Genomic DNA, 12,597 nt, shown 5'->3' on the forward strand with positions numbered 1-12,597 from the left:
TTCAGTTGGTTGGTTAAACAATGTTTGGGTAATATGATTAGCTGACTGTGTATTTTAGGAACAAGTTCATATTAAATGTAGAGTGATACTGGTTTGAAAAGTGATGCAGCAGACATGATTATTTGTGTAGATCTGTATGCAGAAGTTCATGATTGTTTTGGCTAAAAGCGGGAAGACACCCCGAGAATGAGAACACAGACACTTGAGTGAAACGTTAGAAGTGTATGTGGCGAACTGAATGTTAAAACACATTTTTGTTGCTCTTTGCAGAACAAAAATAAAGACTTTGAAAAAGTTAAATGTGTAGTGGAGGACAGCTTCATTCTGCGCCACGCTACATATTTTGGTAGCAGAGGATGGTTGATTCAGCCCACGGCCCAGTCGCATAGAAGTGTGGACAGACAGAGCAGACGATGGCCATGGAGGAAGCAAGGGACGAAGTAAGCAAGATACTGCTGACGTTGGAGGAGAAGCTGCTCATTTCCCTGTGTGAGCATCTAAAGTGTAGCGCACCTGTTGGGGGGTTTGCCAGCAAAACAAGACGCAACCTCATCAGGCTGGCGGAGACAACGTTAGATGAAATCGAAGAGGATGAAGATTCTCCAGAGTCATATCAGCGGTATCTGCAGAACGTACTGTCCTACCTGGCCTCTCTAAAACCCGCACCAGGGGAAGTGGAGGCTGAGATTGTAGTTCAGGAGACAAGTGAGTTAGAGAAGTTGAGACTGCAGTACCAGAAGTTACAGCAGCAGATGGAAGAGGAAATTGGGGCGTTGGAGGAAAAGATCAAGCAGAAGACACAAGCTGCAGGAGGAGACACGGCGCCTGCCCTTGTGGCCACAAGGCAAGAGGACTTAGGAACTACCAACACAGCACCAACCCGACTTCCTGAGGTGACACTGAGGCGGGAGTTCCGGATAATTGGACAGATAGGAGAAGCTGGTCAAAAGGACAAATTATCCTACACGAGTCTCATAAACCAGATTGAGGCGGGGCAGCGGAAAGGACATGGAGAAGCGGAGATCATCGAAGCAGTCACACGTGCTGTTAGCCCGGGTCTTCATCTGAGAGAGATGTTGGAAATAAAGCGAGAGCTGACGCTGCCCACCCTCAAAACCATACTCAAGGGTCACTTCAAAGTGGACTCCTCCTCCGACCTCCTGCATCGTCTGATGAACATGACACAAGATCCAAAGGAGTCAGCGCAGAACTTCTTATTCAGAGCAACCGAACTGAAAGAGAAGTTAATGAGAAAATTCTGTGACAATGACGCAGGCGAGGAAGGTGAGCATTTTAGTACGGAGCTAATTCAGAGGAAATTCCTACGCTCCATTGAGACTGGTCTTTACAGTGATGCGGTTAAGTTCCAGCTCAAGCCGTATCTCAGCAATCGGACTGTCACAGATGAGGTGTTAATTGAACGAATCAGTGAAGCAGCAAGTTTAGAGCAGGAAAGACAGCAGAAACTGAGAAAGACAATCATAAACAAGCCCTCAAAAGTCAGTGAAGTGCAGGCAGAGGTGTATCCACCTGATGTCTCAGCAGCAGCAGTTGACACGGTTAGTCGTGAAACAGGGGGGAAGAGTAAGAAAAGTCAGGGACTCAAGACAGAGACAGACCCAATAGAAGCGCTCAAGGCGGAAGTTCTAGAAATTAAAAAGTTGATGTTGCAAACAGTGGGAGCCTCACAAGCTAGCTCGGCAGAGAAAAAGTTTACACCCAGCCGTAGCCGGCCCAGAGGTTGTAGGGGGTGTCAAGAAGCTCAAATGGGTGACTCCTGCAGACATTGCTTTAAATGTGGGCAAGAGGGGCATCTGTCCAGAGGGTGTCGACGGACCAGAGAGCAGCAGGGAAACGAGACTGGGCTGCCGAGCCGGGACTCTCGGTAGCCCGTGAATCATCCAGTCTCAACATGCAGCAATGTGCCCCCCCTTCTCCATTGTCTCAGACCTCATCAGTCAACTACCTCCCACCACGACGCAAGGAAAAGCTCATCAAATTGATTGCAAAGAGACACACTGTCCATTGCACACTGGATACAGTTCCAGTAGTAGCATTATGGGACTCAGGTGCTCAGGCGACCATCATTAATGAAGAATGGAGAAAGCTTCACTTACCACACACTATGGTACGACCTCTCAGTGAACTATTAGGCTCAGACATTTTACGGGGGGTGGCAGCCAATCAGACGGAGATCCCGTTCATGGGCTGGGTGGAGGTAGAGTTTAGACTGGGGAAAGAATCGGCCATGACAAAGCCACTTCTAGTACCTATTTTAGTGTCAAGCGACCCACATGTAGCAACAGAGCCCATAATTGGCTACAATGTGATAGAGGAAATAACAGGAGAGAATAGTCAGACAGCAAGGACCGACACCATCCATACGGTGTGTCAAGCCTTCCAGATAACATGCAAGACAGCACAAGCGGTGCTTCAACTTATTCATGCCCCTACTAGTGAGGAAGATGTAGGAATTGTACACACAGGAAAAAGAACACTCACTCTTGGCGCTGAACAGGTCACCACAGTGTACGTTAACGTTAACACTGGGGCTCAGTATTATGGCCAAGACCTGCTCTTAGTCCCAAGCGAAGAGCGGGTGTTGCCAGAAGGGGTCGTGATAGAGGAGGGCCTAGTCAGAGTCCCCAGAAAAAGGTCAGGTTATGTACCAGTACCTATTGCTAACACAAACAAACACAGTATCACCCTGACACAGCGCACTGTTCTTGGTCACTTGCAAACAGTGAAGACTGCTTACATGGCAAATGTTGAACAGATAAACAGAAGAGAGGAAGTAAAGCCACCTCCTCACACAGCATCAGCCCCAGGTGGTGATAATTCAACGAAACATAAACCTGCCTGGTGGGACCCTCCGATCGACCTCAGTCATCTGAACGAGGAGCAAAGGAGGATCGCCAAACAACTGTTGAGAGAGGAGTGTCATGCGTTTGCATACGATGAGGACGACATCGGCTCAATCCCCTCACTGAAGCTCCACATCACGCTGCATGACACCACCCCGGTAAGAAAAACGTACATGTCAGTCCCAAAACCACTACACCAGGAGGTGAAAGAGTATATCCAGGACTTATTGAACCGGGGCTGGATTACGCCTTCACGCTCTTCATATGCGTCACCAGTCGTGTGCGTACGAAAGAAAGATGGGACTTTAAGACTGTGTTGTGACTACAGAGAACTGAACAAAAAGTCAGTCCCTGATCGCCACCCCATACCTCGAATCCAAGACATGCTCGACTCTCTCAGTGGCAGTTCCTGGTTCTCCGTACTTGACCAGGGAAAGGCCTATCATCAGGGGTTCCTGGATGAGGAAAGCCAGCCTCTGACAGCTTTCATAACTCCCTGGGGCCTGTACCAGTGGGTCCGAATTCCATTCGGGTTGAGTGCGGCACCCGCAGAATTCCAGAGGAACATGGAAGACTGTTTACGTGGTTTGAGAGATGTCATGTGTCAGCCATATCTGGACGACAATCTAGTCCACAGCGCAAGTTTTGAGGATCACATTGAGCACCTGAGAACTGTGTTACAGAGATATCAGGAGCACGGGGTTAAACTCAGCCCCCGCAAATGTGAGGTGTTGAAGAGGATGGTGAGATTTCTGGGACGGTTGGTGTCGGAACAAGGCTACACTATGGACCCGTCCGAGGTGGCCCCAGTCCAAGCCTTAAAGGGGAAAGCGCCTACAACAGTGGGAGAGCTGAGAAGAGTAATGGGATTCCTCTCCTACTACCGAACCTACATCCCAAACTTCTCCCGAATAGCCCAGCCTCTGTACCAGCTGCTATCGGCAACACCCGGTCAAATAAATGGAGAGAAGGTCAGGACCACAACCAGGAAGAAAGGTAACCTCCCACCTAACACTCCTATACAGTGGACTGATAACCATCAAAAGACATTGAACTCCCTAATAGACAAGCTAATAGAGCCTCCCGTCCTGGGATACCCAGATATGACCCAACCATTCGTCCTCCACACAGACACATCCCAGGAGGGATTGGGAGCTGTACTTTATCAGAGACAGAACGGCAAGATGGTAGTCATAGGTTATGGTTCTAGGACTCTAACACCACCTGAAAAGAACTATCACATGCACTCAGGAAAATTAGAGTTTTTAGCACTAAAATGGGCAATATGTGAACGTTTTCGAGATTATCTCTATCATGCCCCACACTTTGTAGTTTATACGGATAACAATCCTTTAACCTACATCCTCTCAACAGCTAAGCTTAACGCTACAGGTCATAGGTGGGTGGGTGAGCTGTCTGAGTTTGACTTTTCCATTAAGTATAGGCCGGGAAAGAGTAACGCAGATGCTGATGGCCTATCCCGCATGCCACTAGACATAAATGCGTTTATGACACAGTGTACAGAGGAGGTGGGTCAGGAAGTTTTCAGTGCAGCAGTGCAGGGAGTCAGGGTGCAGTTAGAGAGCGCCCCGGTCTGGGTAGCAACGGTCCCCATAGAAATGCTAGACTTAGAGATGCGAGTGCACACCCTCGAACCAAGTCCTTGACAGCAGAACAGATACGAGACAGTCAGGAAAAAGATCCTGTCATCGGCAAAGTCCTGAATTACAAGAGGGACAATCAGTACCCGTCCAGGAGAGCTGTTAAAGCAGAACCAGCGGACATCAGAGTACTAATGAGGCAATGGGCAAAGTTATATGTCAATGAGGATGGAATTCTCTTTCGGAGAGCAGGAGATAAACAACAGCTTATCCTCCCAAAAGAGCATCATCAAACAGTATTCAACGAGCTGCACAGAGAAATGGGACATCTCGGGGTTGAAAGGACATTGAACTTGATCCAAGATCGATTCTATTGGGCTCGTATGTACTCTGACGTAGAACACTTTGTCACCCAAGAGTGTGAGTGTCTAAAGTCCAAGCGACCTCCCAAAGCAACAAGAGCTCCCATGTCAACTATTGTGACAACACGCCCAGGTGAGCTAGTATGCATTGACTTTTTACACTTAGAGATGTGCAAACAGGGGTTTGAATACATTCTGATCGTGATCGATCACTTCACTGGTTTCGCCCAAGCCTACGCCACGAAAAATAAGTCTTCCAAAACAGTTGTTGACAAACTTTTCAATGATTTTGCACTGCGTGTGGGATTTCCAGAGAGAATCCACCATGACATGGGGAGAGAGTTTGACAACCAGCTGATGGACCAACTACAGAAGAGTTGTAACGTGCGGGGGTCTCACACAACATGTTACCATCCCCAGGGAAACGGGAAGTGTGAGCGGTTCAATAGGACTATTTTATCAATGCTCCGCACACTCACAAATGAACAGAAGGCTGACTGGAAGAGCTCCTTGACAAAACTGGTGCACGCGTACAACTGCACCCGCAGTGGGGTCACCGGGTTCTCTCCCTACTACTTGCTCTATGGAAGGTCACCTCGCTTGCCAGTGGACCTGCTGTTCAACCTACAGCCCAGAGAGGCAAAAGAGACTTACACTGAATATGTACAGAACTGGCAAAACCGGATGCGCCAAGCTTATGAGATCGCAACCAAAACAGCCGCTCGGGAAGCTCTACGAAGCAAGAAAGGCTATGACAAAAGAACACATGGAGCCGACCTGCAACCTGGTGGTCGGGTGCTTGTGCGTAACTTGTCAGAGAGGGGTGGCCCGGGTAAACTTCGGTCCTACTGGGAACCTAAAGTGCATGTGGTGGTGAAGAGAAGGAGCAGTGACAGCCCAGTGTATGAAGTAGCACCAGAAGGAGGAGGTAAAAGCCATGTGTTACACAGGAACCTACTTCTCCCATGTGACAGTCTCCCCTTGGGGAAACCAGAAGACACCCCTGGAAAACAAGAGAGGAAAATGCTGACACGAACAAGAAAAAGACAACATCAGATCAGTAAACCAGAGGAGGATTCAGACAGCGAAAGCAGTGATGGAGTTGAGCTGGTGTGTCGTTTTCCTTGCGACCCAGAACTAAAGCGGAGAGCCAGAGGCTTGAATCCAGAGGCGGGGCCATTTACACCAGTTCCTATGATGCAAGATGGAGCACCAGATGTGGAAGAGACAACGGTCGCTGAGGAGGAGGCAGAGAGTGACAACGGAGACATCCCAGCAGAAGGAAATGGTGGAAATGACACCGCAGAGCCTGGGGAAAGTCTTCAAGAGTCATTAGAGGAAGATTCTCGGGACCACCCGCCAGAGACCAGCTACCCGCAGCGACACAGGCACCGTCCCCAAATGCTGACCTACAACACCTTGGGTGAGCCGACGTGGGTGGAAGCGGGTGCTGAAAGCCTGCACATTGCAAGTATGCCTCTAGCTTACTACCCACCGGTCATTTGGCGACCATGGAATTCACGAGACACAGAGGTAATGGGCTGAACTCACATCACACAAACATTACTTTAGTTTGGAGAAGATGGACTCTACACAGTAGGATGGTGACATTTTTGGGACTGTGAAGAAGAGACAATTCCAGAAACATATTAAGCTGGCACTGTACGAACAAAGAGACTGGTAACAGGCTAAAAGAACTGAGGCCGATGTGAGTTCTGTTACATATGAGAGTTGATCTAATTGGGGTCTAGAGTACAGTAACTGATGGTTAATGGTAAAGGTCAAAATGGGCCAGATACTTTGAGAAATGGGTACGAATTGAACTGAAGGTTAAGTGCCTCTTTAACATAAGTGATACCATGTTTTCAGTGAGAAAATTCAATGTGTGAAAAAGGTACAGTTTGGGTATCTGGAATGTCCGGAGACATTTATTATCGGGGGGAGAGTGTGGTATACAGAACCATCAAGTGTGGTATACATAGATCCTTCTTATTATTTGCAAACGACTTAATTAACAGTTAGTATCTATTCATGTTCAGAGTGTGATAAAAATTGTTTTTTTTTGTGACAAAGAAAGGTTGATTTATTGTCTAAGAACAGTTTAGTCAGCATCAGTATACAGTACCTACTCCGACCAGCAGAGGGCGAGTTCGCTACGCTGTGTGTTATTGAGAAGGGAAGTCTCGCGGGAAGACACCCCGAGAATGAGAACACAGACACTTGAGTGAAACGTTAGAAGTGTATGTGACGAACTGAATGTTAAAACACATTTTTGTTGCTCTTTGCAGGTAAGAAGGGAAAGTGGGAACTGTGTAATTGATTGATGAGTATGTTAAGTGTGTGTAGATGTTCCGGTTTTGTGTGTGTTACGATGTATGACCGTTATATTGCTCATGAACGTACATGCTAAAACGGTTAGCTACTAGCAAGTCTGGCCGTCCAGTTACCATAAGCCAGCGAGCGGGAGATTAGGAAGTAAAAACGATGAGCCGGTACAGCTCGGGAGTAATTCATAGACACATAAACAAGTACTTTAAAATCGATGTACAGTATGATTCAGTTGGTTGGTTAAACAATGTTTGGGTAATATGATTAGCTGACTGTGTATTTTAGGAACAAGTTCATATTAAATGTAGAGTGATACTGGTTTGAAAAGTGATGCAGCAGACATGATTATTTGTGTAGATCTGTATGCAGAAGTTCATGATTGTTTTGGCTAAAAGCGGGAAGACACCCCGAGAATGAGAACACAGACACTTGAGTGAAACGTTAGAAGTGTATGTGGCGAACTGAATGTTAAAACACATTTTAGGCTAAGCCCAACCGAGCCCTATGGGCAAAGGCCCGGCCACCAAGCACTTGCCTCCGTGCCCCACCTCCAGGCCTGGCTCCAGAGGGGGTCCCGGTGACCCACATCCAGGCAAGGGAAACTTGAGTCCATGGTCTGTCATCATCATAGGGGTGTTTAGAGCCACACTACATCTGGTCCCTTCCCTAGACACCTGTTTGCCATGGGTGACCCTGCCAGGGGCATAAAGCGCCCAATAACATAGCCACTAGGATCATCAGAACATGCAAACTCCTCCACCACAGTAAGGTTGCGGCTCAGGGAGGAGGTATTTAAAATCCTTTTTTTTTAATTGATTTCATGAAATATTTTAATTTTCTTGAATTTTGATTTTGGGGTTTGTATAAGCTGTAAGCCATAATCATCAAAATGATAATGAAAAATGCATGCAATATCTCACTTTCCATACTATGAGTCTATATAATGTATTAGTTTCCCCTTTTATGTTGAATTACTAAAATAAATAAGGTTTTGTGTGATATTCAAATTTTTTTAGTTTCACCTGTGTGTTTTTTATAGTCTGTCCCTTGTGTATTCAGTTTAGATCACTTCCCGTTCACCTGGATTCTTCTTGCCACACCTGCACCTCAGTGTCATTATTCACTCTGTATACCTTCTACCTAGTTTTCTTTGATCTTTGACAGTTCAGCATTTGCCATTATATTTTCTTCTGGCATGTGTTTCAGTTTTGCCTTTTTGTCAATGTTGTAGGTTGTTTCTGAAAAACAATGCCTTTTTGTTTATTCAAAATTAGGGATTTTCCAATACAGTTGTTGTCTGCCCAATACGGATACCTGGGGTTTAGGCATCTGCTAATACCAAATACAGATACCTGTGTTATTTTATTTAGAGGTCTATTAAATTTGTAATTTAAATCAATTATGTTTATTATGGATTTTAATGTAAGATATTGTTGTTACTATCATTCAGTGGCTGAGCATAGGTTACCTATTGAGTTCAGAACTCAATATGATTCCAATTGGCCTTCTTATATTAAAAGTTATTTTCAAAACAACACTCAAATTCATAATTATCCTACTAGACAAGCTACAAATTTACACCTTCCTTTATATAAAACTTTGCGTGATCAATTCTCAATTAGATTCCATGGTGCTAAACTTTGGAATACTAATATTGATCTTGTGGAACCCTTTGTATCACTGACTATGTATAAAAGCAGACTAAAAAATAAGCTGATGGCGAGATATTAATGATTTAAAATGTGAACTGTGAAGATTATTATGTTCTACATTGATGCTGTTTTATATTTATACACATGATTGTACTAATAATATGAATTGACTGGGCGTGGTTTTTTTTTTATAAGCCCATTTGGGCTTCCACCACTTCCATGCACATGAATTTGTACGTTTGACTTGTATTTTTGTATTCTTTTATTATACAGTCTTTTATTATGTGCTAAATAAATAAATAAAATAAAAATAAATAAAAAAAATACCTACAAAACCTGAATTAAAACATGAAAACAATGATTGCCACTGAACTCTTAATTATTGAGTAGCTAAACTCAAATAAAGAATTTAAATTAAAAAAAAAAATCTTGGAATTGGACTTATAGTGAACATTTTCAATGACTGGGGCTGGTCATCCAGGACAGTAAAATCTAAAACTTAGTAAATGTTATTGCGGTGGCTTTCTGGCTTTCTTTGTGAGTTTCTTGTGTTTTTCTTTTAAAAGCATTTGCCAGTGTTTGTTGTTGCTGCTGCCTTTCCTTTAATGCAACAAACTCCTTGTGCTCTTTCATGTGATGGCAACCCAAATGCTTTATAAAGTTACTGGTATGAAATAAATTTGGCAGCATTTCCGATGTTAATATCAGTATCAGTCCAACTATATTCTAAATAAAACCTAAGAGTCTTTATCTGCCTGCATCCTCATCTTGTAGTCCACCATTTAAGTGCTTAATCCTTGTCTTTAACTGTGGATTAGGACAAATATCTTTCTTTGTACTTAGACAATGAAATGATATAACTTTGGAAGATTTTTGTTTGCTTTTTAATTTATTTATTTTCATACTATTAATCTTGCTACATGTTCATGCACAAATTTGATCAAATTACACTTGAGTAACATGATACTGACAGTAAAATTAAAGAAGCAAAACCAAGAAATCAAAAGATTCAATCGAAAGAAATAAACAATTTAGAGATCCATGTTTTCTGGAAAGACACATTGCAAGTATACAAAAAAGAACAATGATTTAAAATAAAATGCTTTGCAAAAATAAGAAATCCATAAACTAAAGGTTTATCATTTAAGTGATTATGAAAATAAATTCACAGATTTGAAATAATTATTTTTTTAATCAAAAAAGACATTAAAAATTGAAAAGGGAACAGCATAACTGATCCTATTTTGTTCCAGCAAACTCTCCTCTGTTTCCTTCTTTAGTGTCAAGTAGCAATCTGGTTGGATGAATTGGTAACAGCCCAGTGAGCTCCCAAAGAGGTGATTCCTCCGCTCACCCGGCCATTAATGAAGACCAGCTCAGTCTGGTCGTTTTCTGGATACATGTTAAAGGACTGACCTGCAGGCTGGCCTGCAAACAGGGAGCGGCCCCTGTTGGTAACAAACACCACAGACTGCAAGTAGTGAGCATACTTTCCAGAAATCTGGATGATGGCCTCATCATCATACAGGTCCATTTCATGGACATCACCAGAAGCGTAACCAGCAACAGGAGACCAGCCGAAGCCGTATCTGAACTGGATGCTGACAAACATAGGAAAAGTTTGTAGAATATCATTGGAATTTTTTCCATACATTTTTAAGTAATTAGTTTCTCAGATGTATTAAATAATTGCTTAAACAGGAAACAATACCTCTGCCTCAGCAGTGAATGTTTAATATTTACCCATAGATGTGACCACTATACGTATCCCATACTCTTATGGCAGTGATCCTTCCCTTTCCAGTGATTACATATGACGTGCCATATCCGGACCCCACTGGTGCAGAGAACGAGTACAGAGGCAACGCTGCTGGAGGGGAACATTAAAATTTTTCATTAATCATATAAAAGCCATAAAGAACATTAAATAATCTTTATAAGTAAGGCATTGAATTAATGAGCTTACATGTGTTTCTCTTTGACAATCATTTAACCAAGTGGAAACTCAAGAATCACATAATTTATTGTAACAGAAGTTTTATTTATTAGAGACCATTATGCATCACTTACGAGCCGCTGCAGCAGAAAATGCAAGAAGGGCAAACACAGCAACAAAAAGCATTCTGGGAAAAAAGAAAAAAAAAATTTTAAAAAGATAAAAATTTTTATCTTGAGTTTAATAAGTGAACCGTGAGTATGATTATAAATGTGTTTAATTCTTACCTGGGAGATTGTTGTTTTCTTTCCTCTTTGCAATCGAATGATACCTCAAGCAGGTAAGGTAGAAATGGTCTAAATATGCATCAGCGTGTATAAAGACTCAGCATCAGTGTTTAGCTGCGCTCTACCAGATTACACTGTGAGTTCCTGCTCATTTATAGCCCAGCTCTGGGAAACGTTTTTTCCTTGTTCTTGCTACCTACAGAGTAATTGAAGATTGAGGATGTATGAAGCAGAAATGGGAGGTACTTTCTGTTTGAGAATGTGAGGAATTTTCTTTTAAATGTCACCATGTCATCAATCTGTTGATCAAGGAAATGTTTGCACCTAGATTGTTTTAGTCCACCATAAGTTAAAGATTCAATGATGTATCAACAAGAATAGACCCATGGTTGTCAAACTGTGGCACATGCACTGATGGCACGTGAACACTGTCAGAGATGAAATCATCATTTCATCCAGTTTACAAGTCAAATAAAAGTTTAGTTGGTTTGCAGTTATTTATCTTTTTATTTAATCTGTGAATGTGTAAGACTTCATAAAAACATTGTTTAAACACTGTTTTATTGTGTTTTGTTTCTTATTTTCATCAACCATGAAGGTGTTACCTAGAAAGCTGCACACTTCCTAAAGTAGTAAAAAAAAAAAAAAAAAAAAAAAAACTCCACCTGATGTGGACAGTAGCTCTAAAATATAATGATACATTACTTCGGCATTTTCTTTACAGCATCGTAGAGTTATGGGTCACAACTCCTGACATCTATATTTTGAGTACATTTAATCTGCAGAGCAACAGAACAGCATAAATATTGTGTACATTCAACATGAATTTGACATACTCACTATCTATTTTATTTTTATCATGAATTACTTTTAGTCACATTCATCCTGCAGTGAAAATCTGCTATTATTACAGCCACAGTGTAAACCAAGGACATTAAAACTATAGTAAGTATCACATACCCTGATGGCATTGATCCTTCCCTTTCCAGTGATTACATATGGCCAGCCACTTCCTGGCCCCACTGGTGGGGAGTATGAGAACTGAGACAGGGCTGCAAGAGGAAAACATGCATATATCTTAAGAAAACACCAGATAATTTTTCAGTAGCCATTTAGATTTAATTTCATGCGCAAACTATATTATTTCTAAAATTTGTGTGTGTTGTGTTATGCTCATATTAAAACGTATGGTGCACAATGTTTGTTTCTATGTCCAGGTTGTGCATGTGACAGATTTTATAGGAACTTTTATGTAAATATTTAAATTACACGTATAACCAATGCAGAAGAAGGACGAAACTGTACGTCCGTCTGCGTATCCGTCTGAGTATCCGTCTTCTTCATCAAGCATAAACGGGCCTTTAAGTGTCCTGGTCTTCAAGATGTCCTGCAAAAGTAACAATACCCTGGAGTCAACTTCTGTTTTTTTTTTTTTGTTTGTTTGTTTTTTTTTTGTGGCACAAATGTGAGCTTATTATCAATCAGGATCTCTAAGTATATTGATGTATTGATGGTAACATTATTGTCAAGAAAAAAAAAAACTCACCGCTGAATAAAGTTATGAACC

At 42.5% G+C, this 12,597-nt stretch overlaps 1 protein-coding gene across 2 annotated transcripts; it reads right to left on the bottom strand.

Moving 5' to 3' along the window:
• Positions 1-9,683: 9,683 nt before the first annotated feature.
• Positions 9,684-11,213, bottom strand: LOC121657106 (zymogen granule membrane protein 16-like). 2 transcript variants are annotated; one of them, XM_042012490.1, is made up of 4 exons: positions 11,031-11,213; positions 10,878-10,930; positions 10,551-10,674; positions 9,684-10,408 (listed from the first exon to the last, which is right to left on the bottom strand). In XM_042012490.1, the coding sequence occupies exons 2-4, from the start codon at positions 10,927-10,929 to the stop codon at positions 10,090-10,092; spliced, it is 495 nt and encodes a 164-aa protein (XP_041868424.1). In that variant the 5' UTR covers position 10,930; positions 11,031-11,213; the 3' UTR covers positions 9,684-10,089. The 2 variants fall into 2 exon arrangements, with proteins under 2 accessions (XP_041868424.1, XP_041868423.1); XM_042012489.1 differs by having other exon boundaries at positions 10,551-10,677; positions 11,031-11,212.
• Positions 11,214-12,597: the final 1,384 nt, after the last annotated feature.

The sequence above is a fragment of the Melanotaenia boesemani genome, chromosome 17, assembly GCF_017639745.1.
Source record: "Melanotaenia boesemani isolate fMelBoe1 chromosome 17, fMelBoe1.pri, whole genome shotgun sequence".
NCBI lineage: Eukaryota > Metazoa > Chordata > Actinopteri > Atheriniformes > Melanotaeniidae > Melanotaenia > Melanotaenia boesemani.